This window comes from Larus michahellis, chromosome 11, assembly GCF_964199755.1.
Source record: "Larus michahellis chromosome 11, bLarMic1.1, whole genome shotgun sequence".
NCBI classification, from domain to species: domain Eukaryota; kingdom Metazoa; phylum Chordata; class Aves; order Charadriiformes; family Laridae; genus Larus; species Larus michahellis.
In genome coordinates this window covers 15,084,616-15,110,806 of record NC_133906.1, presented here as the reverse complement: position 1 = coordinate 15,110,806, position 26,191 = coordinate 15,084,616, and the positions used below count along the sequence as shown (strand labels likewise).

General features: G+C 45.4%; 1 protein-coding gene and 1 long non-coding RNA gene across 7 annotated transcripts; both read left to right on the top strand.

Annotated features, from left to right (window-relative positions):
- Positions 1-15: 15 nt before the first annotated feature.
- SAR1B (secretion associated Ras related GTPase 1B) lies at positions 16-12,677 on the top strand. Of its 4 annotated transcripts, none has more exons than XM_074604376.1 (7): positions 16-95; positions 4,825-4,898; positions 8,623-8,742; positions 9,551-9,616; positions 10,164-10,267; positions 10,429-10,560; positions 12,017-12,677. In XM_074604376.1, the coding sequence occupies exons 2-7, from the start codon at positions 4,841-4,843 to the stop codon at positions 12,131-12,133; spliced, it is 597 nt and encodes a 198-aa protein (XP_074460477.1). In that variant the 5' UTR covers positions 16-95; positions 4,825-4,840; the 3' UTR covers positions 12,134-12,677. The 4 variants fall into 4 exon arrangements, with proteins under 4 accessions (XP_074460477.1, XP_074460478.1, XP_074460480.1 ...); XM_074604377.1 differs by having other exon boundaries at positions 39-156; XM_074604379.1 differs by having other exon boundaries at positions 82-225.
- Positions 12,678-17,874: 5,197 nt separating this feature from the next.
- LOC141749997 (uncharacterized) lies at positions 17,875-19,853 on the top strand. 3 transcript variants are annotated; one of them, XR_012589544.1, is made up of 3 exons: positions 17,875-17,960; positions 18,758-18,943; positions 19,147-19,853. It is a non-coding gene; the product is annotated as an uncharacterized LOC141749997 (long non-coding RNA). The 3 variants fall into 3 exon arrangements; XR_012589545.1 differs by lacking the exon at positions 17,875-17,960 and adding an exon at positions 18,055-18,373; XR_012589543.1 differs by lacking the exon at positions 17,875-17,960 and having other exon boundaries at positions 18,471-18,943.
- The last annotated feature ends 6,338 nt before the right edge of the window (positions 19,854-26,191 follow it).

Sequence of the window (26,191 nt, the reverse complement as noted above, 5' to 3'; positions counted from 1 at the left end):
TACACGTGGCACTTCCGGCAGCGGCGCGCTGCGGCAGTGGGCGGGGCCTGGCGCCTTAAGGGGGCAGGGGCTGGCGGGGGAGGCGGCGCTGCCCGGTGTGTAGTGGTGGTGGGGGGGACGGGGCACCCCGCGGAACCGAGCCTTGTCCGGGCCGGGGTGCGTGTGGAGCGGTCGGGCCCGGGAGGAGCTGCCGCGCGGGGGCGGAGCGGGGTGCGGCCGTCGGGGGTGCGTGTCGGTGGCAGTGGAGGGGAGCGCCCGCACCTCAGGCTCGGCGGCGGGTGAGCGCGGGGCGGGGGGGTGGTGGTGAGGGGCGCTGCCCGCCCTGGCCCGGGACAGGGGGAGCGGCTTGGTGTGGGGGTGCTCTCGTATCCCGCTGGGAGCGGCCGCGGCCGAGCCTGGCCGGGGGTCCCTGCGCGGCGGGGGAGGCCGCGGCCTACGCGGGTCCGCAGGCAGCGCGCTGTGAGGAGCGGTGTGCGCTTCCCCCCCCGGTTCCCCCCGTTCCTCACCGTTCCCCCCTTTCCTCACTCGCCCCGGGGCTGGGGTTGCCGGCCCGTGTGCCTCCGCCCGGTGGGTGAGCCTTTCCCGGCTGCCCGGTGGTGCCCCCGTAGCCCCGGCCCTGCCTCGCCGGGGGGTGCGCGATGGCGAGGGGGAGCGGTGTCAGCGCGGCCCTAAACCCTCAGGTGGTCCCAAACCCTCTTGGGCGGCCCCCCGGCACCTTCTGCCGCTCTGCCAAGGTTTATTCTAACTCTTATTATTTCTTTAGAAGCTATGGCTTTTCAGGTTATTTTTTATGAGTAAGTAAATGGCTGCAGCAGGCCCTACACTGAGACGTGCGCTGAGGGCTGGTTTTTGTCAGCCAGGCTGCATCAGGTGCCCTTAGGAGCTCAGAGTGCGTGTTGCTGGGCTGCCTGCGCAGATAAACGGTTTGCTTTGCTGTTTTGGATGTGCTTGAGATCTTTGCTAAATTCAAATAGGCTGTCTCAGAGTAAAAGATGTGATGTAACTAAATTTAAATCACCTGCCATAAAACACGTAATCTTTCTGGTTTTCAGCACAGTTAGTAACAGACCAGCATGATGATCACTCTTTCTGAAATCTCACAGATGACTTGCTATCAAAAAAATGATAAAATATATCTGAAAAAAAGCTGTGCTGTCACCTCGTTTTCAAACTCTGTCCCTTTCCTCAACTCTTAAAATGCTACATCAAAGTGCAGCTTCGTAACGTAGAATAAACTGAACTGTAGAAGGTGAATACTGTTTTTTTCACTGAGTTTCTTGGGGATTTTCACTTTTGTTGTCCGTTGTCACGTTTTAAGATGTTAAAATGATCATACATGAAATTATAACTTAACAGTAGACTCTATCCTGTCGCCTGCAAGTTGTGTTCTCAGACTTCGCTGTGGCCGGGTGCAGGGCTGGTGCAGTTTGCTGGACAGAGGTTTCTTTCCTGGCTCTTGCCGTCAGTACCACCCAGGCACCGCACAGTGCGTTCCCAGTTACTGCAAGAGCTGTTCAGCTTGGGTGTCACTAGTTTCTGCTTCCTAATTAATCCATAAAGGGATTTAAAACTGTCTTGAAAAGCCTGATTTTCTCTTTTATCTGAGAGTTTTACAGACTTTGGAAGTAACTGCTATTCTAACGGGTTCAGAAGTTAAATGATTCTGCTTGCTAGCCCCTGCTGTCAGCAACATTCCCTTCAGGAGGCTGGCTCAAGGTGTTACCGGAGCCACTGGGTGGGAATTCTGCATCCCCCCGGTCAGAAGCGGTCTCCAGTAGGCAAACCCATCTCCTCAGCCTGTAGAGTGGGTCATGGGACTCCCTGGGAGTTACCAGATGATACTTTGCTGATGAAATAATGTTAGCCAGGGTTGTTGGAGACATTTTGAAGTGGTAGCCGTCTGTTGTTGATGTGATGCTAGAAAATTACTTTTCATATCTTTGTTAAGGAGGCATGAGTGAGTTAGTGAGGTCTGTGAAAATAGTTGGTATCAAGAGATTGTCTTCTGTCCAGTACAATTTTTCATTAAAAGCTTATCTCTGCTTACAACTGATTATTTTCAAGGGAACCCATAAAATAACCTTAAAAGAGTATTTTTGTCTTCCTCACGGCTTGTGAGCAGTCACTGACAGAGTTTTCATTGTTCTGCTTTTATGGTATTTTTAGCACAGGCCTGAGAGTTTGAGTCTGTGTGTGTTGAACATCGTCAGCTCTTGCCATAATTCAGGGGAGCTCCATGACTTGGATGTCTCGGCAGCGTTAACAACTCTTGATAGTAATACAGAGCCACTATGGTTTTTTAATGCTTTGATTTGACGCTGCTGTGAATGATGTAGTTACTTTTCCTGCATGATAAGGGTAGATTTAATATCTCTATTCAAATATTGCCAGTGTACCTTTACAATTAGCTGTCCGTTTTGTTCCCCGTTTTAAAAGTATTTCCCTTTAAGTGCTGCCAGCTGATATGGAGGCCGTTCTGGTTGTATTTAGGTAACTCTGTTTCTAACCGCACTTTTCTTGTGGCAATAGAAACTTAACCTATATTAATGCCACTTCAGCTGTGTTTGCGGAGTAATCCTGTTCTCACTTTAATCATTTGAATCTTGCCCCTTAAAATCATTCCTGTAACACATAAAGATTTTTTTGTTTTGTTTTATCCATAAGTTTAATAGATGGAAAAGGTTAATACAACTAAATGCTGTGAAGTTATTCTCACCTCAGTAATCTGAGCACTTCTCTTACATCACGCCGTTTGCCCTGATTTGCAGGTTATTTGAGTCGATCGTTTTTCTAAGCCCCATAGAGGCTTTTCTCGATCGGTATTTTGCTCAAGCAATAAATAAATCTGCTGACGTGTATGTTCTGCCGTGTTTGCTTATTCTTGACCTTTGCTTTTTAGCCATGCAAGGGACAGTTTCAGTGGTGACGTTGTGTAACTGGGTGTTTATGCATTGACAAGCATATTTGATTTGTAGTCTTAAAATTTGCGCCTGTTGCAGCTGATGAGTTGTTCAGAGTAACGTAGGAGGTGGGTAAGAGTTTCAGAGTTAGTTGTGGAGAAACCATGAACTCCTAGCACTTTGTTGTCTTCACCAGGGAGGCAAATGTGGGCTGAAGAGACTTTGTTCCAATGCAAGCAAATATAATTAGAATGTTCTTTCTTCCTCTTTCCATATTACCTTTCTGTAATATACCTGTTGTTGCGTAGTGGAGAAGGTCTGTTTGCTGCCATGAGCGTAACTGCTGTGACCGATGCCTGGATTTTGATGTGGTTCTGACCTGTGTTTTGACTACTGTGTCCTGAGCTCCAGGCTCAGAGCTGCCCTAAAATCATCTTGTGACCCCCTCCCCGCCACGGTACGGCTCCAGCGTCAAGACGAGTGTGGCAGGACAGCCTCCAGCGACATGGATGCCTCTGCCAGCTGCGCTCAGCAGTGCAGTCCAGTTTCTCGAGGGCAGTCGGACTCCAACGTCCCCTGATGTTAGCAGGGCTTATGCGCTCCAGTAGGAATTAGCTGGCTAAATGCTTCTAAGGATGCTGCCCTTGAGTCTTTCAAGAGGTTTTCATGCTAGATACTAATTCACTGTGTCAAACTGGTGCTTTTAGTGTGATTATCCTCACTTCAGATAATGAGGAAATTAAGATGAAAGCGAAGAAATTATGTCCGTGCAGTGAACTTAGTGATGGCTTTATTCTTGAGCCCCAAAGCATCGCTTTGTCAGTAGCAGCAGGTTCTCCTCTGTGCTACCTGTCCTCCTGGGCGCCTGAGGTGTGCCAGAGTTCCCCTGACACCTCTGCTGTGGCCACTTGTCCAGAAGCAGCCCTGCCTTTGGTGGCAGAGGGGTTTTTCTGGGGCAGCAACATCTGAATTCGTCAGTCTGTGCAATCCATCTTGGACACTTGCTTCTTTCCAGGGACGAGCGTAGGTGCCTTATATTTTTTCACCATGGCCCAAAGAAAGGGTGCTTGTGGAGTAGCAGAGCTTCGTCCTGGTAGCAAGGGGGGTCCCATCTGTGATGGTCGGCTGAAGTTGGCTGACGGTTGTATGGAACAACGAGGGTGTTGGTTATAGTTGCCTTGGCTGCCGCTCAGCTCAACTAGATGTTGTTGAATCTAAGCTGAAGTAATTCAGTGGGAAACATGGTCTTCTAGTGTACTTTTTTTAAAAAATAAGTTTTGTATTTAAGGTTTAAGTTGTGGCAGCCTGTGCATGCCACGGTGCTTGGATGGCAGTTCCAGTGCTTTGTGCTAAGTAGTTGCTTCCCATTACAAGCTAAATGGACAGGTATGTGCAGACAATAGGGATTTATTTGGTATCAAACTTCTCTGGATTCAACTTCACAAAACTTCTTCACCTCTTACCGCTTCTGCTTCAAACCCCAGCAGCACCCAGGGGCAGCTGGAGCCCTGATTGTGCCCTGACATTTCTCTGTTGTCCGCTTAGAAGTGCCATGTTTTCCTAGTTGAAAAGTTAATATGAAGATCTCATGTGAAATCTTCAGTGGAACATCACACACCTCCACCAAACTGTGCTTAAGATATAATTATTTTTACTTCTTGCAAAGACTTCTGTCCACGTAGCATTTTCCAAGGCGGCAGAGGGGAGGGGGGAGGGAGAGAGAGAGAGAGGAAGTCTCTGCAGTTGAATCAGGCAGTCTGGATCTGGATTCTGTTTTCATTTCTACACTAATTTTTTTAATGCATTGCAGGGTCACTCTTTCACCCAGAACTTTGGATGGCTTCTGTTACCTATAAATATCTTAAAATGTTTAACGTGCCGTTGTGACAGATCTTGAATGCATTGTATTTTCTGTTTATTTCAGACCATAAGATTCAGATATGGCTTTCATATTTGATTGGATTTACAGTGGTTTCAGTAGCGTATTACAGTTTTTAGGTAAGTTTTTAATGTCTGGGTTTTTTTCTTTCTGTTATTCTTGTATAAAATGTCTGTTCACTTCTTATCTTCAAACATAGCTGATGGTTAAATAATAATATTTGTTCTGGTGTATATTCAAAAATACTCAAACAAAAGTTTCACTTATCAATACTGAGTATTTCCAGAATCTGCGCTCCGCTCAATCTTTCATTAATCCTTTAACCTCTCAAAAATTGCATTTTCTTTCATGAACATAACAGGTTTGATTTTTCGCTAATCATATTACATTTAGGTTGGTGTGATTCAGTTGACTTCTATGGAGTTTATCCTGATTTTTCTCTGCTGTAAAGAACTGAACTCAGTTATTGTAGCTCAGTTCTTTTGCACATGAGGATATCACTTGAGAATTCCAAATAGAAGGGATGGTCTACACAAAATTAGTGCCGGATATTGAAGCCCTTGCGCATGTTCAGTGGTGTGTTATTCTGTGACTCATGTCACTGAAATCAGTGTGAAACTTCACTGGCATCTGCTGAAGAGCCTCAGGAAAGTGTTCCCTGGCAAAAAGAGTCTGTAATTCCTATCGATCCAAGTGAAATATTAGCTTGTGGAAAACAGGAGGGGAATAAAAATCACACCCCACCCCCCAAAAAAACCAAAACCAAACCCAAACAGGAGGAAAGGGAATGTTAGAATACTAAAAGGAGGAATTGAAGTTGCAGATCATATAGGTAAAAGGCACAATTTACAAGTTCCAAAGATTTTATTGAAGCGGATAAAAAGCATTTGAGATTAATGTATCATGGCAAGCTGTGTGCCCTGCCTTTTATCAGTTGAAAGTTTAAACTTTTTTGCTGAATGTTAGACCCTTGGACTACTACTGAATATTAGCCAGTGAAATTTTAACTAAGTTGACTAATCTTTCTTATCTCCTCTTACTTAGCTGAGCAGTGATTATTGCACACTAGCCCACTTTCCCATTCCTGTGCATGCAAAGTCTAATTCTGGTGAAAGATACGGAAGCTTTAAGTAGGAAGAAGAATTACTTTCAATATGTCTCCTTTATTTTAGAAGAAACACATTCTGTTTTCATTCTCACTTACATTTACGGTTGAAGGCCGATTACAACATTCAAGAAAATCACTGCAGTTCCTTGTGCTGTCCTGTCAGCAGGCTGATAAGATCACTTTATGAAGTACAGCTTTGTGCACGTATATATTTAGAATGCACAAAGAATCTTTTTTTTATATGTATGTAAACTCTGGTCTTGGTGTAGTTAATAGCTGAAGAATTGCTGCTTGTTCATCTTGCATTTCTATGAAAGACACTTAGGAAATGTGAAATATTTCAGAGAAACCACCAGCACCTGATTTGGGAGCAAAGGCTCCTGGATGTCCAGGCTAAGAGTGGCAAAAACACTGTTTTACTAAGGTTTAGTAGGGTTTTGTTTAACTCATAAGCTAAGTGTGAACTGGAGTTTCCCCTGTGACGTAAGTTAATGTATAAAAATGATTCTCCACTCCTTTCTCTGTAAACATTAATACTTTCTCCTCCACTCTGTAGCTTAATAGCTAATATATATTTTTGGCATGTGAGTTTGGGAAGTTAGAGTTGTATTGAAAGACATTCTACAGTACCTGTAGTAATAAAGATCATTAATGAAATAAACTGAGGAATATGAAAGAATTCCTGCATGTTACAAAACATGTCATGATGGAATGTGATCCCAGAGATTAGCTTAAAGGCAGGGGGAGAGGCGAGCAAACAGCCACGGTGTAAAGGTCGGCTGGGCAGAGGCACGTACACCCCTGTAACGCTGCGGCATCAGCGGGCCTGTCCCAGTGGCCACCTGTGCGACAGCATCATTTAAAATCACACCAAATAAAACACGGTGTGAGGATAACACATTAGATAAGAAGGAAAAATGAGGGCTCTAGAAACTGATGCTGCTGGCTCACTTGCTAGCCTTCCCATGGAGACGCCATGGGCAGCTGGCAGCATGCCCTTTGGATGGCTACCAGCCGCCCTTTGGATGGCTACCAGCCACTTGCCCGCATCTCCAGGGCACGGCACAGGATGTTGGTGGCTAGTTTGCAGGTCGGGAGGGTTGGCTGTGCTTACGATTAAGTGTCAGGACTGCAGCGATGGGACAGTTGAGCTTTAACAGTAAAATCTGATTGTGTACTTCACAAAATGTTTCTGTATCACCCCCGGAGGTGTTCAAGGCCAGGTTGGACGGGGCTTGGAGCAACCTGGTCTAGTGGGAGGTGTCCCTGCCCAGGGCAGGGGGTGGGAATGGGTGAGCTTTAAGTTCCCTTCCAACTCCAACCATTCTACGATTCTATGTACTTTTCTTCAGCATATCGCAAAGAACCACAAATACTATGCCATTATATAGTAAAAGATCTGGTGATGCAAAAACCTCCCACATTGCAATATTTGGCTGTATTTTGCAGTTGTTCTTACACAGAAAGAAGAGAGAATTCTGTTAGGAACATAGCTCAGTTTTGCTTTTGAAGAAATGTAATTTCAGCATACACGTGTGTACGTATTTCCTCGCCCTCTGTAAGTGTACTGTCATCTTCAGCACTTGTGAGGGCTGTGGGGTCAGTAGTGATTTCCAAAGAGATGTGTGAGGTGTAGTATCCAGCTCTTTGAAGAAGGAATAAGGGAAATTTTTTCTCCTTAAAGGCAAAGCTGAGAGTCTATTACTTCAGTAGTTTTTCAGTACAGAATGGGATTATTTTTTTTAATGAAATCTGTCTTAAAAATGTCGATCAGTTTGAAGCAGTGCAAAATAATTCTGGCATAGGAAGTGGTGTTGGCAAGTTTGAGAGAATTGCCCCTTGATAACCTCAAACTTAAGAAAATATGGCGTTCATGTTTTATACATCCTTCCTCTCCTTCGCAGCAACTGTTGCATTTATTGGGGGTTACAAGCAGAGGGGAAAAACAGGGAAGAGGCATTTTTATAAAGGTGACAATAGTTGAAAATAAAATTTCTTATTCCTGTTATGAAAGCATTATCGCATGACAGCAAGTGTGTCAGAATAGTCCTGATGATGCCATTCAGGATATATTCGTACAATTTAGCTGGGAGTATGGGTGAATGTTATTTTTTGTCAAAATAATATGTGAACCAACATAAAAGAATTCATACATACACTAATTATGACTATTGACATGGCAACTATTTTCTCTGCAATATACCCATTGAGGTCTGAACTTCCTTTTTGCCTCAGACAACTTTTTTTGTCATAATTGGAGATAGCTGAAGAAAAAAAACCCTCTGTCCAGGTCCGGGATGGTCCATGTTTTAAAGCCTGGTGTACCCATGTGCCTCCCTCTCCACCTCCTGTGAGCAAAACTGTCCTTCTGCTGGGGCAGAGTAAGCTACACTGGCAAGGTTTAGTCCTGTTTTGTGGTTTTCCTAAGGTAATGTAAATGCATTTACATGAGTGACACGTTCACATCAATTGTGTGTCTCTCCCCCTCCTGCTGAGCATCCTGTAGGCTGCAGGTGGTACACCCAGTGCTGCAGGCACGTGAGCAAGTGTGAACGTAGTTCATACAAGTAGAACATGGATAAAGGGCACTGATAAAGCGCACGGTGGAGCTTGGCTGGTCTGTATTTTGTACTGTGACTGTAACACTCTGTTCCTGGGAGCAAAATCGTCTCTAGTGCTGGAAATGAACTCCCACCGATTTAACTGATTGTTCACTAGGTCCTGCTTTGTTCTAGGACTGTACAAGAAATCGGGCAAACTAGTGTTTCTTGGACTGGACAATGCTGGAAAAACTACGCTGCTGCACATGCTCAAAGATGACAGATTGGGACAACACGTCCCCACGTTACACCCCAGTAAGTTAATATTGCTGGTTCCATAGCTAGAAAGTATTTGAATAATTGCAGGAAAAGCAAGATCTCATTGTACACGAGACCAACAGTGTATCTGGGGAGAAATAAAGGAATTCCTGGGATTGCAATCTGTAGATAGTTCAAGTAACATTAAAAAAAAATGTGTGTAGGATAGTTCAATGCGGTTTATTTGAAATTGAGGAGAAAACCAAGTAGAGTGATGGAGCTGAGATTCTAGATTACAGAAACTGTGGGAAATCAGGGCTCCAAGCATTTGGGAGCAGGTTTTCTGTGTAACTGGAAAACTACCATTTATGTACACTGTTTTGATTTTTTGGGGGTCAGAGATTGCTATGTAATTGTTATCCGGGTAGCTTCATGGGAGGAAAAAGTTCAATGCAGGTTAAAAATGTGGATTGGTGGTGTCCAATAAGGAGGTGAGAAGTTGGGAAAGGATGTCAAGAGGAGAAACCTTGAACAGTGTTGTACATGAAATGCCATCTTTTTGACAAACCAGATGCTGGAGCCAACTGTTGTTTGTGTAATGTGTAGGGATAAGTAATGTATGAATATTCTCTGCTATTCTTAGCATTATAGGTATTTCACACGTGTTTTAATGGTTAGTAACATTTTGTTGTTAAGCAAACGTGTTATCGATTTGGAGAGAAAAAGTATTGCTCTGATTTGTTTCTTGAGTAACAAAATACTGAAAAGACCCAAGAGGGAAAGTAAAATCTACATGCTAGAAGGTTAGACTGTTCCAATGCACTTGCGTAATCTTCACAGAGAACATAATTCTTTGTATTTCTAGCTTCAGAAGAGCTGACAATTGCTGGCATGACTTTCACTACTTTTGACCTGGGTGGACATGCTCAAGGTAAGGGAATACGTTGACTCACTTCACTGAATTGAGTTAAGAGTTGTCTACAGTCTGTCTGTTTCGGATCAGAAATATAACCATGCTGAAGAGATTGACTTCCCACGCTCTCTTTGGCAGCATAAAAAACATTGACTGCTCTGTTGGACATCTCCACCATTTATCACAAATCCCAAATACAATTTGGCAGGAGCTGCAGTAGAGCATAAATCTTTGATGGATGTCTGTATTTTGAAGAGGATTCTGTGCTTTGAATTGCTTACGTTTACCTTTAAGCTTTGTGCTTCAAGCTTACCTTTGTTGACAATTCTTGGGGAAACGCAAAAAGTTTCAGTACATCAGTGTGCATATGGGATAGAGTGGTGTTAACAGTAAGGAGAATGATACTTTTGCTCCATTATTTCAAGTTTTGTAAAACATGAAATTGCAACTGGCACCACAAGCTAAGAGTTCAAAAAAACACCCTGTTGTTTGTTAATTACCAATGTGCATCACTCTGAACTTTGGGATAATTTCCTTTTGTTTTTAATTCACATCTTCCCTGTAGCTCGCAGAGTGTGGAAAAACTATCTACCTGCGATTAATGGCATTGTGTTCTTGGTCGACTGTGCAGATCAGGAAAGATTGCTTGAATCAAAAGAAGAACTCGACGTAAGTTTACATAAGTTTTTGAAAGTTTTAACTTCTAAGAAATAAGCAAGCTCAAATTCCGAGTATCCAACGGAGCTCTGCTGCCACCTGGAAATGAGCAGTAATGACTTGACCATCTATATTCTAAATTAATCTCTGTTCCTTTCTCCTTTCCTTTGTAGTCACTAATGACAGATGAAACTATTGCTAATGTGCCTATCCTAATTCTTGGTAACAAGATTGACAGACCTGAAGCCATTAGTGAAGAGAGGTTACGAGAGATGTTTGGTCTGTATGGCCAGACAACAGGAAAGGTAATGCTCCTTTTTTTTTTTATTTTTTTTATTTGGTGGCTTTGGTTTATTTTGTTAGTTAGGTTTTTTTGCCTTATTTGTGTGTTGACTCCACTCTAGCTATGCAAAAAAAAAATAGTTTTTAATTTATAAAGCACTTAGTACATAATAACTGTATATGGTGTAAATGAATTGTGGAGTTTCTTTTTTTGTGTGTTAGATGCATCTATACTACAATTTTTTTACATCATGTTTAATGCCATGTTTTTTCAGAGAAAACTTAATTGTACCTAGGATAATTTTTAGTACTTCAACTTTCCTATGCAGTCCTTTAAAAGGATGAGCAAGTTTTCAGAGACTATAGTTCCAGTGAGAACTATAAGAGAAAACTAATAAAGTCTTTCAGTAAGCGACTTATCTCATTTAAAGTTCAGACTTAGCACAATTCATTACTTGACACGTTTACCTAAAGCTTAGAAATAGATTTACACCACTGTAAAGTCTGAGTTTAAGTTGTGAGGGGAGAGAGGGGGAAATGTTCCTACCGGCATTGGTTGTAACAAGGCAGACTAAGATTATGGACCTTTGTGATACTTCAACTCTTCTTAATTTAAAGTAAATACAGTGTACTACTTGTAGGAGACACTTGGATACAGGGCACTAGAAACTAGTTGCTCCGTTGCCCTTGGAAAGACACCTCTCTGCAGCTGACGAAGCTGTTCCAGTGTGGCTTCTGTCCCAAATCCCATTAGATGCCCACTGGTGAGGCTCTGCTGAGGAGGGCTCCTGCTCTTGTAATTCATAGAACGGTTAGAGTTGGAAGGGATCCTAAAGCCCATCCAGTGCCACCCCCTGCCCTGAGCAGGGACACCTCCCACCAGCCCAGGTTGCTCCAAGCCCCGTCCAACCTGGCCTTGAACCCCTCCAGGGATCAGGCAGCCACAGCTTCTCTGGGCAACCCATTCCTCTTTTCCTCTAAGAGTGTTTATTCTTAGATGCTTCCCTTAAAGTATGAATACCATGGTGAATCTCCAGTTGAGCAACATCTTAATCCCGCTGTGCTCATCTTGGCAAGCAAGCGACTTGCACTCTTGCTATGGTCAGTTCTACAAAATTGGTAGCAAATGTTCTTTTTAATCTGGTTGGAAAGCTATTAGGAACAGAGCAGGGAGCTGGGACTGAAAAATTAATACCAGCTCTCAGATTCTCTGTGCACATGCTTGCTGTTCTTGCTGTTGCACTATGGTTTCGGGTACTTCACCCTCTCCAACCATGGATGCACATGAAAAAACATACTCAGTGTGTTTCTCAGGTGACCCTAATCTTAGTAACATGTGCACGTTTTAGATCAATTTATTTTCTAAATCCATGTATCCAACACAAGTTAAATAATGGCATTCCATAGAAGCAAAGGTCTGTGTAAAGTAGCCATATGTTCGTAACAACACTGTAACCTGGGCCACTTGTCTCTCTGCAGGGCAGTATACCACTGAAAGAACTGAACGCAAGGCCACTAGAAGTGTTTATGTGCAGCGTGCTAAAGAGACAAGGCTATGGAGAAGGCTTCCGTTGGATGGCACAGTACATTGATTAATGCCAAAATTGCACCAGTACGTTCTGTCCCATGTCTGAATATTAAGTCTGCTCTTTATTTGATCACTCAGTGTACGTAACTTGAATTCGACTGTTTAGTTATTAAAAAAAATATACATTTTTAGCTAATTATATCATGTATGCTAAATTGTGTGAGGATTGAGAAATTATTTCAAGCAAGTTTGTAAGTTTAAGTACCACAATCTGTGAGCTTTCTAATCCCATGCAACATTCTTTTGCGGCTTTTAATTTAACAAGTCTCCGGCACCATTTTTGGTCAGAGCAACTTTCCAGTACAGTATGTTTGAATGCACTTTTTAACAGCTAAAAACTACGAACATGTGAAAAATATTTAATGCTTATGTTAAATTTTTTTATGTACTTTTTTGAAACTGGTTTTATAACTTTAGAGTATATAACCATCTTTCAAGGAATAATAAATAATTAGCTGATGGATAATTGCATGATGCCTTACGGTTTTCAATAATATACTTTCTTATGCAACGTCATGCAATAAATTTAAATCCGGTTTTTGGCAACTTTAATGGAAAATGTTTCATTTTAATGTGTCTTAACTAGTGAGGCTGCCTGATGATCTGAATATGTGGGATATTTTCCTGAAACACAGAAGGCCACAAAGTAGTTTCATTGTATGTTAGAGTAAGGTGTGTTTTTTTCAGACTTCCAAATTGCTTTGACTTTAGGATTTTGCGTTAGTAAAAGAAAAATCTAATTCGATGCCCTTATAACCACCACCTTTAAAACATACAAATAATGTAGATCAGCTGTGCTGATGTAAATCCTGAACTAATGTCAAAAGTCGTCCTACTGTACTGGTCTCTTGAATTAAACCCCTGAAGCGGCACAAGAAATACAGGTTTTGTTCTGAAGAAATTAACAGTACCATTCACTAAATATTCTGTTTGTAACTTAGTTAGATTTGAGGTTTACCAGAATACTTGCCTGTGAAATTGCCAGGGGAAAAAAAAAAGCTGCCATTGCTGCTTGTGAAAATTTATCAACCCGCACCCAATCGGCTGGTTTTGGTGTTGTGGACTGGGCCAGGATGGATTGTTTTCTGTGGTTTTGCCCTGAAAGCTGGCCAGTGTGGCAGCTGCTGGCTGCCCGGGTGGCCTTGTTCTGGGGGTAAAATTTGATTATCTGCAGTCCTTGTTCCCAGACTTCTGCCTGTTTTTCCCCATCTTCGAGTGCTTTAGTTCCCCGAGGAGGAAGCAGGTTGTTTTTGAAGCAGGGGTGTCGAAGCACGTGTGTCTCAGTGTCTTGTTGATGCTGGCTGCCGCTGCCATGGAGCTGGGGTTGGTGTTCCTGTGTGCTGGGCATGTTTCACTCTCATCTGTCCAGCGCAGGTAGGGTTTCAGCCCTGGAGTCACCGTTTCACCCTGATGGGTTTGAGTTTCGCTGTGTAGTTTGTTTCCCCCTTGTAAGAGTACAAACTGCGGCAAGTGTTTTTCCTGAATCCCTTTTACTTACTGTTGTAGGTCTTCTTCAAAATACTTTAGGCCTTATGTTTACGATATCTATGGCAGCAAACGTATTTCTGACTGGTATGATTTCATAAATAACTTTCTCTTGATCTGCTGGGCTTGAATCTCAGATTTAAAGCCTGTGGGCTCATATCAAATAAATGAGAGTTTTTCCTTGCCCAGATCTGAACTTGTACGTTTGAATATTGATGATCAGTTCCGCACAGTCCTTGATTGTGCATCTGAATAAGATGAATAATTCAGAACCTAAACTAATGTAAACTGTAATGAAGTTTATTAGTGCGCAGTCATATGCAAAGCGTTAAGCCTAGTTTGTGCATGGTGAAGTTCAGAGCAATGGTATTGGATAGCTTTTCCAAATGACCAACGCAAGAGAATTTTGCATTTAAACTAGTGCTCAGCTGTAGAGTAGCGTCGTGGTTGTATAAATCAAAACTGGAGGTAAGAAACGGCCTCTCACCAGCATGTGGACAATATGTGAGTCTTTGCTACTTACAGCTGTTACGTAGGGGACATGCTTCCTTTTTTTTCCCTCTCTAGAGTTTTCTGATGATGGTTACAAATAGAGAACAACAGCTAAATCAGTAGATGGTGTAAATATTAGAAATACTACTTGCGGTCACAGTGCGGTGTCGATGTGGGAGACTTGGGACCGTCTCGCCTGTGCTTATGGAAATGAAGCTGGAGGTGTTCTGCGCTTCCACCGGCTGAGCCATGGCGTGGGCACAGAGCTCCTCTTCACCTGCGCTTCCAACCAACCGAGTAACGTTAGCAGGAAGGAAAGGGATGATAGTATTAAGAATTAAAAAAGAAGGGAGGTGATACCGCTTTAAAAGTGCGTGTTAAGAGTAATTCTTAGTAGTATGGAAATACTCAGATTTCATGTTTCCTGCTGTAGGATGCTAGTTTAAATGTGGTTGTAATAAGGGCATGAAGAAATCTGGGTTTATCCACCTGGATATTGTAATGGTTCCCCTCGTGGGAACAGCTGATCAGCACTGGGTTACATACACAGATAATCCTGCGGTTTCACTTCATTCAGTAGAGGAAGTGTCTGTCTTCTGTAGTTTACGTTCCATTGTGCACATGAATGTGAATGGGTGTTGTGTGTCTTTGTGTGAAGACTTCATTAATAGACGAATATACTGATCAGAGTTTTTCTGGTGGTTTTCATCCCCGCCCCGCTCCATATCTCCCTTGTCACTTATTTCTGGAGGTTGCTTTTTCCTATGATTGTGACCAGTCTCACTTAACTTAAAAAAAAAAAAAAAAAAAGGCAACATTCACATTTGGGTCCGACTTCTATGAATTTTTTTTCCTTTGCACTCTTGACTATGCAGATTTCAATTAACCATCACCTTAAAGAATGTGAAAAAGAAAACTCATTAATAAAGATGTTATTTATGAAGTGTCTCATTTTGGTTTTACATGGCAACAGTTCTTTAAGAGAAATGAGTGCAGATTTCTAAGGTACTGACAACTACTGCTGACAGTGGCCTGTGTTTCACTGCAGTGACCCCATACACTAGCGTCTGTGGGTTGAAAAAGATTTATTTTGCTTGGATTTAATTAAACTTGGGTTTCAGTATGTATTGTGTAACTGAGAGGCATTGCTGTATTTCAGTCTTGGTTTAATCCATTTTTCAGCGACAATTGTTGGCGTTGGAGACGGGAAGGATCTTTGAACTTTCTCACTTGTCCTCCTGCCAGATCAAGGCTAAATCATGAATATTTTTGTATGCAGTGTTCAGGTGCTGTCTGTGATGTGCCAAAGGTGACCTGTGGCATTCACTGGAATACAATACATGCGTGTATGTGAGTTTTATTGTATTTTAATAACTGGAACTGAATGTCAAAGAGAACATTTGGCATCCACTTATTTATAACTAAAGTCAGATCAGAAAAATGATAGCGGTGGTCTCCAACCCCGGTGAATTCACAAGTCTGCTTTGAAGTCAAACTGTTCTTCTCCTGTTTGTGCTGTCAGAGTATTTGGTCGTTACCAACCAAAGTCCAATATTTCTTTTGATTTACAACATGCTCAGATTTAGTGTAGAGAACATAATTGTTAGTTATGGACGTGGGATTTATATTAAAAACAGCCTAATCCACTGACTGTCAGTGGGGATGTAACTTACTTGCACTTAGATAAACCACTTTTTGCACTAGTATCTCAGTGGGGAGCTAAACATTGTCTGTTTTGAAATGTAAGTGCTCTAAATGTTTAAAAGCATAATTTATATAATAAACTGCAGAAGAAAAGCTAAAGGTGCAAGTGTTCTTAAACATGTTCTTAATGTGGTGTTTGTTATTGTTATCCCATGCTCGAAATTTAAGTATTGTGAATAGAAAATAAAATTCTGACTTGGAATTTGAAGAAAAGGAGTTTTAAACAAAAGGAGTTCTTGTCAAATTATCAAAACCAGGAAAAAAGTGTAGTCACTTCGTACATTGTCTAGTAGTGAGTTTTGGGGTTTCTTTTCAGCTGGGTATAATAATAATTCAGCCTCTTCTTTGCCAGGGTTTCTGTTCATGCGTGCATAGAAGCAAATCCTCTACTTGGAAAACTCTTTGAGCAGGGGAAAAAATGGTGTTTCCTTTGTTGCAATTTTAAAATGAGATGGAAGGATCCGATCTTGGAGGCAAATGCTGCTGCCTTGGCATCCTGCTGCCCTCTGGGGTCTGCACGGAGTGGGGATTGCCCTGGGTTTAGGTGCTCTTCAAACAGAGTCCACCCATCCCATCCACGGGGAAGTGTGTGAACTGACTGTGACAGAGAACTGTTTTCCCATCCAAAGTATGCGTTCTCCTCGGTTTACATTTGTCAAATTATTTCTTACTTGACTGCTTTCGAATTAGAGTTAGAAATTTGTTTGTTGATAAGCAGTTAGGGTAAAATAATCATTAAAAAAAAAAAAGTATCGCTTGTTTTTCTTATGACCCTGTTTCTTATGGCAAGTGTCCCATCACAGAAAGAAATCGATAATAACGTTTTAGAATCTTTGATGCCTTTCACTCCGGGATCTCGATGCTTTCTCTCTGCTAATGGTGCCTCAGTGTCTTTGTGGGGCAGAGGGCACTTGTTGTCCCTGTTTAACCTGTGACAAAGGTGAGGTCTGGAGGGATTAGATCATATTTGGTCACTGCCTGAATGAGAAGAGCAACCACCAGCACCATGGGATGAAGCAACACCTCCCTTGGCACCGTTTCTCCGTGTCCCGGAGTGATGATGGAAGCCTTCATCACATGTAAGCTGCTGAAGATACTGCACAAACCATGTGTAAATCGATGGCACTTTGGGTCACCTCCTCTGCCTTCGCAGCAAAAAAGCTGCTCTGAGCATGTACCCTTTCACTGTCAGCTCCTGCACCCAACTATGACAACATTAAGTTGAAAACAAGTTAAAAGAGCAGCACAAAAAAATTGTGATGTGTAGAGTGGGTGCAAAGCTTGGCTCTATGTGTCACTTCTGATTCTCTATACTAAATGTGCAATGTAATAAATGCTATCCTTGTAAAAGGAGAATTAGGTCCAAATGCCTGATTTTGGCATAGGCAAATAAGAATTTATATTGTTTGGTTACATTTTCTCCCCCCAAAGGTGGTGCTTTATAGTCAGAGGGGTTTGATGAACTCTGAGGAGCAGCAGGAGCTGGAGCAAACCCCTGGTTTGGGGCGGAGATGAGCTGTTGGAGACCTGATCTTTGCAATTTAATGGTATTTGAGTACCCAAACCCGGGAGTGGATGGAGCGGGTTTGTTGACCAGGGGTGTGCTGTGATGAGATGCTGGTCTGGGCAGGCATGGGACTGGTGCTTGCGGTGGGACGTGCTGGTTTGGGCAGGGGTGGGACGTGCAGACGGGGAACCTGAGCTTACCCTGTAGAGAGGAGCTGAAGTGGTTCAGGTTTTGTAGCACACCGGATTTCTGAGCAAAGGAAGCTCTTCTCGGTGAGGGGAAGGTTTGAATTTGGTTTAAGTGAAGAATTTGTTAAAATCTTTGTTAAAGTTTTGCTGAAACCTAAAAGCGGCAAGAAATCAGGCGGGAGGAGGTGGTCAGCGCTGGGGACCACGCTGCAGGGACTGCCCTGAGGGTTGCGCGAGCATCTCTAGGAAATACTTGACCAAGTTCCCGCCCGTGCAATGGAGGAAGGGAGAAAATTAACCGAGTTGAAAAATGGCCTCTTGCCAGCCAGGTGAGAGGGAGAGCGATTCGGAGCAGGGCTCCTAACGCTGCTCTGCCGCAGCTTGTTTGTGGGCTGACCCCGGGGCTGCCGTTTGGAAATGCTGGCGCTTGTGAAAGCGAAGACGGGAGAGACAAATCAGGTAGCGATAGGAGCCGTGTTTCAATTGGTCTGTGCGTGCCACGGTAATGCCGGCGTGTCTCAGGTTGTTTTGAAACCCATCCTACAATTAAGCTGGGTTTTGCAAAGTGACTGAAAACTGCTGATCCTCGGTCGGCTGTTCCCCAAGGACAGAGCCGAGGTCGTTTGTTCAGCGTGTGTCGCTTCTGACCAGAGAGAAGCACAAGCTGCAGAACTTAAAGCCGTATTTTAAGCGCTCTCATGCCTGTTGGCACCCGGGGCTGAGGTCTGAGTTCAGCCTTGGCTATCGGTTCCAGCCACGGTGCCCGAATGCCGTTCTTTCCGAACCTGATTTTGGTTCATTTTCAAATAAATTGGAACTGTGAAAGGAAGATCCCTGTATGTGCAGCTTAACTCTTCTGTTCCTTGCTCTGGGTGTGTATGTATGTAATATACTACGTAAAAATATATGTATACATATATATACACACGCACACAAGAGGTTTAAAATAAATCTCTTCAAAATATTGTCACTGCTATGCATTAGCATCAAATTGCAGAGGACGTTTCGTGAAAGCCTGCGTTCGCAGTAGGCTTTAAAGGCTAAAAAAAAAAAATTAATCAGGAGTTTGCAGTAGAGAAAATGAAAAGCTTTCTGCTTTACCGGTGAAAAAATAATTGCAGGAGACACCGTGGGGGAAGTTCGGATGTGCAGCTATGGAAGGGAGAGCAGCTGGAGTGCTGGGTGCCGCCTGGAGAAACAGGGTTTGGGCAGAACAGGAGGAGGCAGAGCTAATAATACAGTTTGCCTTTTTTTAGAGCTTAGCGCGTTGTTCCTGGCGTCTGAGGCACTTTTAGCATCGACGTAAAGAAGTTTGGGTGTTCCTACAAAATGAGATGTTTATTCAAGCGTTTGTTAGAAAATGCGTCCCATCTGCTTGCTCCTGCCCATTGCTGTCTGCGGCAGCCGGCTCTGAACAGCTCAGCTGAACGTCCCTAATGAAGGTATGTCAATGTGACGCTTGTACCTGAAAATTTGTCTGTAAAGAGAACATTTTTTTAATTTATATTCCTTTTTTTTTTTCACTCCTCACCTAGTTCTCTTGTCTGCTATTACCACTTCTGTAACACTGTTTTGTTTCCTAATCTGTAATTTGAATTGCCTCCTAAATTTAACAAACAATATGGCTTTTTTTCTTTTTCCCCAGGCTGTTTCGGGGGAGAGCTTTCCTTCAACAGTTTGATGTTCAACATGCTGGGGAAGAAATTTGTAAAGGAGCTCTCTATTCGATCAAAGAAGAAACTCTGCTTGTGTTTTCAGAGCCGTTGTCAGGCAGAAGGCGAGAGAGAATCCGTAAAAGATTTACGCATGTTGTTTGCCGTTATTATTTTGGGAGAAATGAGGAAAACCCGAAGAAGTTACAGTCGCCGTGGTTAGCCGAAGTTTGTGGAGCTGCTGCAAGCCTGTGTGACTGCAGCGAGGAATGTGTAACAGATCCTCACGCATGTGACTGGGGGATGGCGTCTATTTATGTCTCCGTAAACACGGAATTATGAAATACACGCCACGGAGGTGGTGCTGGTGAAGTCCTCGTCTGACCTGGTCAGCTGTCATTGGACTTGCACCTCTCCAGGAGTACGAAGTGAGTTTGAACTTATTGCAGAACATCATGCTGCTGGAAGGTGTTTCTTGAAAGGGAAGTAGCTGAAGCCATAAAGCAAAGAAACCATCCCCTGCGTTACCCGTCGGAGGGACAGGCTGTGAGCTTCTGTGATAACATCTCACGCACCTTGTGGACATCAGAGCACTTCACAGAGACAGCCTCTAGGAAAACAAAAAAAAAAATCACCGAGAAAAAAGTTTTCTTTTGTGCAGTCAAGATTTGAAATAAATTCTTGTCGAAACAGATGTGCAGCTGAGGCTTGGATCCTTTCTGCAAAATTAAAAAAAAATAAAAAATAAAAAAGCATGTCTCAAGATTGCAGAAGAAGGGAAAAAATACGTGGGAGAAATTGGCCATTTGTGCTTTGTTCGTGCCGTTGTTGGGTGGTACCGATGGTGACCTGCAGGGTACAGGGCTGTGGTGCGGAAGGAGATGGTCCTGCCCCCCAGTCTTCTGCTGGGCCTGCCCGGGCCGTGCCCGTCCCTGCTGCTCCTGCGCAGGAGCCGTGTCCCACCTGCGCGCCCTGCGACACCCCGGCACCTCTGCACCCCTGCCAGCGCGCAGCCTGCCTCCCAGCTGCAATGGCCAGGGGTGTTCCCACCCCAGATCACAGAATCACAGACTGGCAGGGGTTGGCAGGGACCTCTGGAGATCACCCAGTCCAACCCCCTGCCGGAGCAGGGTCACCCAGAGCAGGTGGCACAGGAACGCGTGCAGGCGGGTTTGGAATGTCTCCGGAGACGGAGACTCCCCCACCTCTCTGGGCAGCCTGCGCCAGGGCTCTGCCACCCTCAAAGGAAAGAAGTTCCTCCTCATGTTTAGGTGGAACTTCCTGTGCTCAAGTTTGTGCCTGTTACCTCTTGTCCCGTCACTGGCCACCACTGAAAAGAGCCTGGCCCCATCCTCCTGACACCCCCCCTTTCAGTATTTATAAGCATTGATAAGATCCCCCCTCAGTCGTCTTTTTTCCAGACTAAAAAGACCCAAATCCCTCAGCCTTTCTTCATAAGAGAGGTGTTCCAGATGCTTAATTCCTCCCCAAATACTCTAGGACGGCCGTAAATCTGTCCTAGGCCAGTGCCTCCCAGTCCAGCACCAGTATTGGGAGGGCTGGGGCGGCTTCCTTGGGATCCGGAGCGGTGGCAGGGAGTGGGCTGAGCGCTGGGCTGGGACAGGCAGGAGCCTGTCCGTGCAGGCAGAGGGGAGGAGGAACAGCAGAGCCTGTCCTGGGGACTGGGTGAAAAAGTCATCTGAGGAAGGAGAGAAAAAACACAGAGGGGGTAAAAAAAAAAAAAAAAAAAAGACCAGTGGGATGCTGAGTTTACTTCATTCCTGGTTTTTCTTCATTTCACAGAAGAGGCAATCGAACTCCAGCCTTATTGCGGCAAGTGCCGGAACAGAGAGTCCTTCCGAAAACAGATGGTGGTCCTCCATTCGCACGCATCATCCCCAACCCCCCGGAGCAGCACCTGCCTTCATCTCTCTCCGGTGTGATGTAGCCTGTAGGGTATGCATTGCAACCCTGCGCCTGCTCCCTTCGGCCTGTACTTTTGTACCTCCCTAGGGAATAATCTGCTCCCAGTCCTGGTCTTTGGCAACTTTGTGATTTTTTTGTGCTAAGCCTAAAAAATTAGGTGAAGTGGAAGGAGCAGCATCCCCACACGAGCCTTCTGCAGTACAGGGAAGGTTCTCAGTGGGAAGCTGTGCCTGAGGAGGAGGTTTCAATCAGGAGCCCAGGCTGGTGTGTTACTACTGCTGAAGAGCCAAAGAAAACCCCCAAGCCTCAAATTCAGCTCATTATCCCATGAAAATACATTCGTGCCCCATGTTGCATGGCTGGGCAGCTCTGCCAGCAGTGAAGTGTTGGTGGAAATTTTGGCTAGAGATGGCTTTCAAATGGTTTTCCTATTAGCCTTGCAAAGGAAACCAAAGAAAGGATTGGCATAGAAGAGTAGGAAGGCAAGAAAAACTAAGCTCTGTAAGATCCCAACAACAGACTGTTTGCTGTTAGAGAAAACCAGGAATTTATGCCCCATGTTAAGCTCATCACGGGTGCAACCTGCTTTTGGGGGTACTTAACATCAGTCGTCGCAGTCGTAGGTCTGGGTGTTCTTTTTATTCCTTTTTTTTCAAGTTTTCAAGTGATGTTCTTGCTCTTTTCTCTGCCTCAGACATGACTGCGAGCCTTCAGGCTGCTCTGAGCCTTGTGTGACCCTCCTGCCCTTGGGATGAATCCCAACCCAACCGAGCCACGGCGGGAGCGCGCCGGAGCTACGGCCGCGGCCCCCAGAGGGGTCTCCGCGGACACCGCTCCCTCCGCCTCCGGTTGGAGCTACGGCTGTGGGAGGTTTGAGCTGCGATTTGCATCCCACCAGAAAGGGCTGCGTCGTATATTTAGGGTAAGGTGCTGAGTATCGTTTGGTCTGGGCGACTGTGGGATTTAGAAGAAAGAGTGCATCCAAGCTCCTTGGTTTCTTTTGGTTTAGTGATACTTACTCAGTCGCAGAAATACACGAGGCAATTTACTGAGGTCTAGGTGTGTAAGGAAAGCAGGATGGAGCCTTTTGTTTTCACCTTTGAACTCTAAAGTCTTGGTATCGCTCGTGTGAAATTCACTCATCCCTCGCTGCATCTGCCTCGTGGCAGGCTGGCTCCGGGGAAACTTGGTATTTCCAGGTATTTCAGCTCTAGTGTTTAGATATTTGTCTCTCCTTACAAATTTTTACATTCGTATTTAGCCAGCAGACAGGCTGTCAGTGAGACGTGGGTCGTGTGAGCGCTCCTCATAAAAAGCGGGTTACAAAAGCGAAGAGAGCGATGGCTCCGGGCTCACGGCTGGGATGCAGGAAGAAAATGAGGCTAAATAGCGATGATGAGTCGAGGCGGCGATGAAGTGCCTATTTATTGGTAAATAAGGGCTGGCTGCCATGGCCTGCTCCCCGAGCCCGCGTGCCCCCGAGGGGTTTGGAAAGTGGTGATGCAAACTGATGAGTCACCGTTCAGAACAATGGTTTCTTCATGTGAAATGACTCAGGATAAAAAAAAAAAATAACAGGTTTTTCAAGAAGCTGGAGATTATGAAATGACAAAAAGGAATAAAATAATGGGATGTTTAACCCCTGTGGTGAAAGTATTAAATCTTTCTCTCCAGAGTAAGGCGGTGGATGCCTGAGATCAGCGGATTAGACTGTGCCTGTTCTCGGTTAGCTTTCCACTTTGGGAGCATGCAGATAACCAGATGAAAGGAAGGTGGATACTGTGTGTACGAGCATTAAATACGACGTGTATAACAGCATCCTCTACAACATGTAACACTGAATTTTGTCCTTTTGCCTGCATCCTCCTCCCCATCCCCATCTCCCTGTCCCGTTCCAGGTTGGTCCCGCGGAGCAGGGGCAGCTCGGTTCGCCGGAGCGATGCTCATGGGGTGCTGGGAGGTGTCTTGGGCCACGCGTGGTTCTACGTGGCTGGTGTTCCTGTCCCACGTCTGCAGAAAATACTGCCCGACCTCCCCCCTTACCCTGCCATGGGTGGCCACCCTGCCACCCTGCCTCTTCCATGAACCAGAAGCTCTGCTATAGGTATGATGCGATACAAATAACATGTCCTCTTTATTATAGATAACCCTGTTTCCTCCAGCAAGGGTGGAATATGCTGCTCTGTAGTTTTTGTGGCCCCACAAATGTCTATTGTAGGTATTCTGTAGAGCTTCACTGCAGAAATTACCACTTTAGCAATCTGGATGCAAATATGTGCAATTTTTCTTTTTTAAGGATTTAATTAAAGCATAACAATTAGGCAAAGGGGAGGGCAAGCAACGGTCTGTCAATAAAACCGCTGTGATCAGATTAATCCAGCAAGCCAAAAAAAAAAAAGGTTTATTACCTTTCTGATACTACGTGTATTCACACGATGGGTGGCGAATTTCCCAATAGCCTCCCTCAGCCCCCTGTGTCCCGCACCTCGTTGAGTTTGTCTGAAGAAGGCGAAAGCTCAGGTCTTGCCCGGGGCTGCTGGCGTCTCCCCACTACCCATGGCTTTAATTCAGAGCTCAAGTCTTCTTTTCAGCCAGCCGTGCCCCCCCCGCGCCCCCGGGAGGTTTTCCTGCTCTCACTGCTTTCCATCCATAGGTGGCAGCAGGCTTTAAAATCTTTAACCTCTCAATATTGCCGGTTTTTTAGGAGCTCGGGGAGTTGGGTGATGATCTCCCCAGCTTTGGTGCGCGGAGCTGCTGTAAGAGGAATGAATTGTTTTCAAGGAACAAAACATCCTTTGCAGTTGTTTGCTGAGTTGCTCTGTGAAGACAAACAGCAGAAAGTCAAGCTCCGGGGTAAGAAAGGGCAACTGAGCACCTATTTTGGGCCAACACACCCTTGCAAAGACCAGTGATTTCTGTCTGATAAGTTACCCGGGAAAAATGCAGCGGTTAACAACGTTCCCTTGCAAAAGCACGTGGATGCAGAAAGTTGCATTTGCGATGCCGATTTAAGCCGCTTTGCTCAAATTTGCTTTTGCATTTTCTGTACGTCTCTGCCTGCCTTTGGGGACCTCTCCTCTCTCCCCCATGGCGACGCCGGGCTGCTGTCTGGATCCAGCCTCAGGTGGCATCGCCACGCGAGCAGACTTGGCACGGTGGGGACATGGGGACAGCGTGGGGCAGGGCTGGCTGCCCGTGGTCTAGCAGCACGTAGAGTGTACAAGCTGCTCCGTGGCAATGATAACCCCAGCTGTGAGGGGTGCCCAGGGCCTCCAGCACTTGGGATCTCCATCCCAGTGCCTCCAGCTCCAGCAGCAGCCCACCACAGCTGCCCCGGGCTCGGCAGTGCCATCAGCCAGCCCTTCTCCAGGCCCCTCATCCCAAATCCCCTTCTGAGGATGGAGCAGGTGAAGGATGAAGGTCAGCATCAAGCTGTCTCTACTCCCAGCAGTTTTAGGTTCCTTCCCTTGCGTGTGGGTCCCCTCGGCACATCCTGGGGAGCGCGGTGCCACATGCCGAGAATGCCACAGTGACGCTTTCTCTCCAGTTTGCCTTTTATTTTCCTGCGTGCCGTGCCAGGCTCACCCAAATCAGACGGTGTTGACAAGGACTAGCCAAAAGCTGCGTCTGTCCAAGTGCAGGGCCGAGAGGTCAGCGGGCTCCGTGCGAGGCAGGGTGAGGAAGGCACTTGTTTGGAGGAGGCAATGAATCAGGATGGCCTCCCACGGTGATTAATTGGGAATTTGTTAAAGCACGGCTGGGACACTGGTAAGAGAAAAGCTCGGTGGTGGGTGTGAGATGCTGTGCAGGAGCAGCGCCGGCCAGGGGTGAGGGAAACCCTCCATGGAAGTCATTATGCTTCTGCAAAAATTAATCATTGCTTTAATTGAATGAGATATTCTTTCTCCTCCTGCCCGTTAGCAGATGAGGTGTTGCTGGAGCAATGGTAATGACTCGCTGGGAAACCGCAAATCCACGAGTGGATGTCGTGCTCGGCTGCTCCTCGGGGAACTGCATCTTCTGCTGGGTGAACAGTAAATGAAGCCGCATTTCCATCCTCAGCCTTCATTTTCTGATCCTGTCGGGAAAAGTATGTGCCAATTTGTATTCGACTTTTCCTGGTAGCGTGGTTAAATACTTATGTTCTACGCAGCTTGCTCGCACAAGGCAAGGAGGTGGTTTCACTAGGTGGGGGTGCAACGCCGGTGCCACCGCTGGGACATGGGGACCCTGCGCCGGGATCCGAGGCTGCCGTACTCCCCGGGATGTTATCCCATGCTGCCGGTGAGCGGGACCTCTCCATCCCCACGTCCTCTGCTCCAGCAGAGCCCTGAAATGAAGCACGATCGCCTGTTTACAGCCCTTGGCTGGCATTGCGGGCAAAATTACCCCTATTTTGACACCTCTCCGGAGCCGGCAGTGATGAGTGACGGCTCTTCCAGAGGAGCAGCAGCTCCGCTCAGGCTGCCGTTGACAGTTGCAGATGACAGGAATGTGAGGGCTTAATTATTTTATAATTAAGTCGAAGCGATCATCTCATGTCTGTTTAGTGTCTGACATAAGATGAGCTGGTGATTTCGGTCTAGTTTGCAGTGGTCTTTGGTTAGAAGCCGCCAGCGTGCGGGATGCGAGCGGGTGCCGGCATCCCGGGGCGGGGAAAGGGGGTTGGGGAGAGGGGTCCTCCCTGGGTGGTGGAGGCTGCACCGGAGACTGGGCTTCTGTGGTGTTCTACATGGATTTGGGTGGCTTTTCCCCTTCCCCCCTCCAGGAAATTCCCAAGGAATAGTTTTCATGTCAGATGGCTGTGAGAACAGCGGTTATTCACGCGTCGTAGCACAAATTGCAGCGGTGTGCGGGACGCAGGGCTGTCACGGTGCAGGCAGTGGCTGTCTTCGGAGCCGGGCTTGCTGCGGTCCAGCCTGCCCCGAGGTGAGAAGGTGGGGAAACCCTCAGCCTCCATCACCCGCACTGGTCCCGAGCACCCAGCAGGAGGGTTCCCAGTACCCAGAAATACCAGCAAAAAGCAAAAATTATTTGCAAAACACCTCTATTCAAACCACCAGCTTCTTGGTAGCCCTCCAAAATCATATTTCCTTGGAAGCAGAGTTCAGA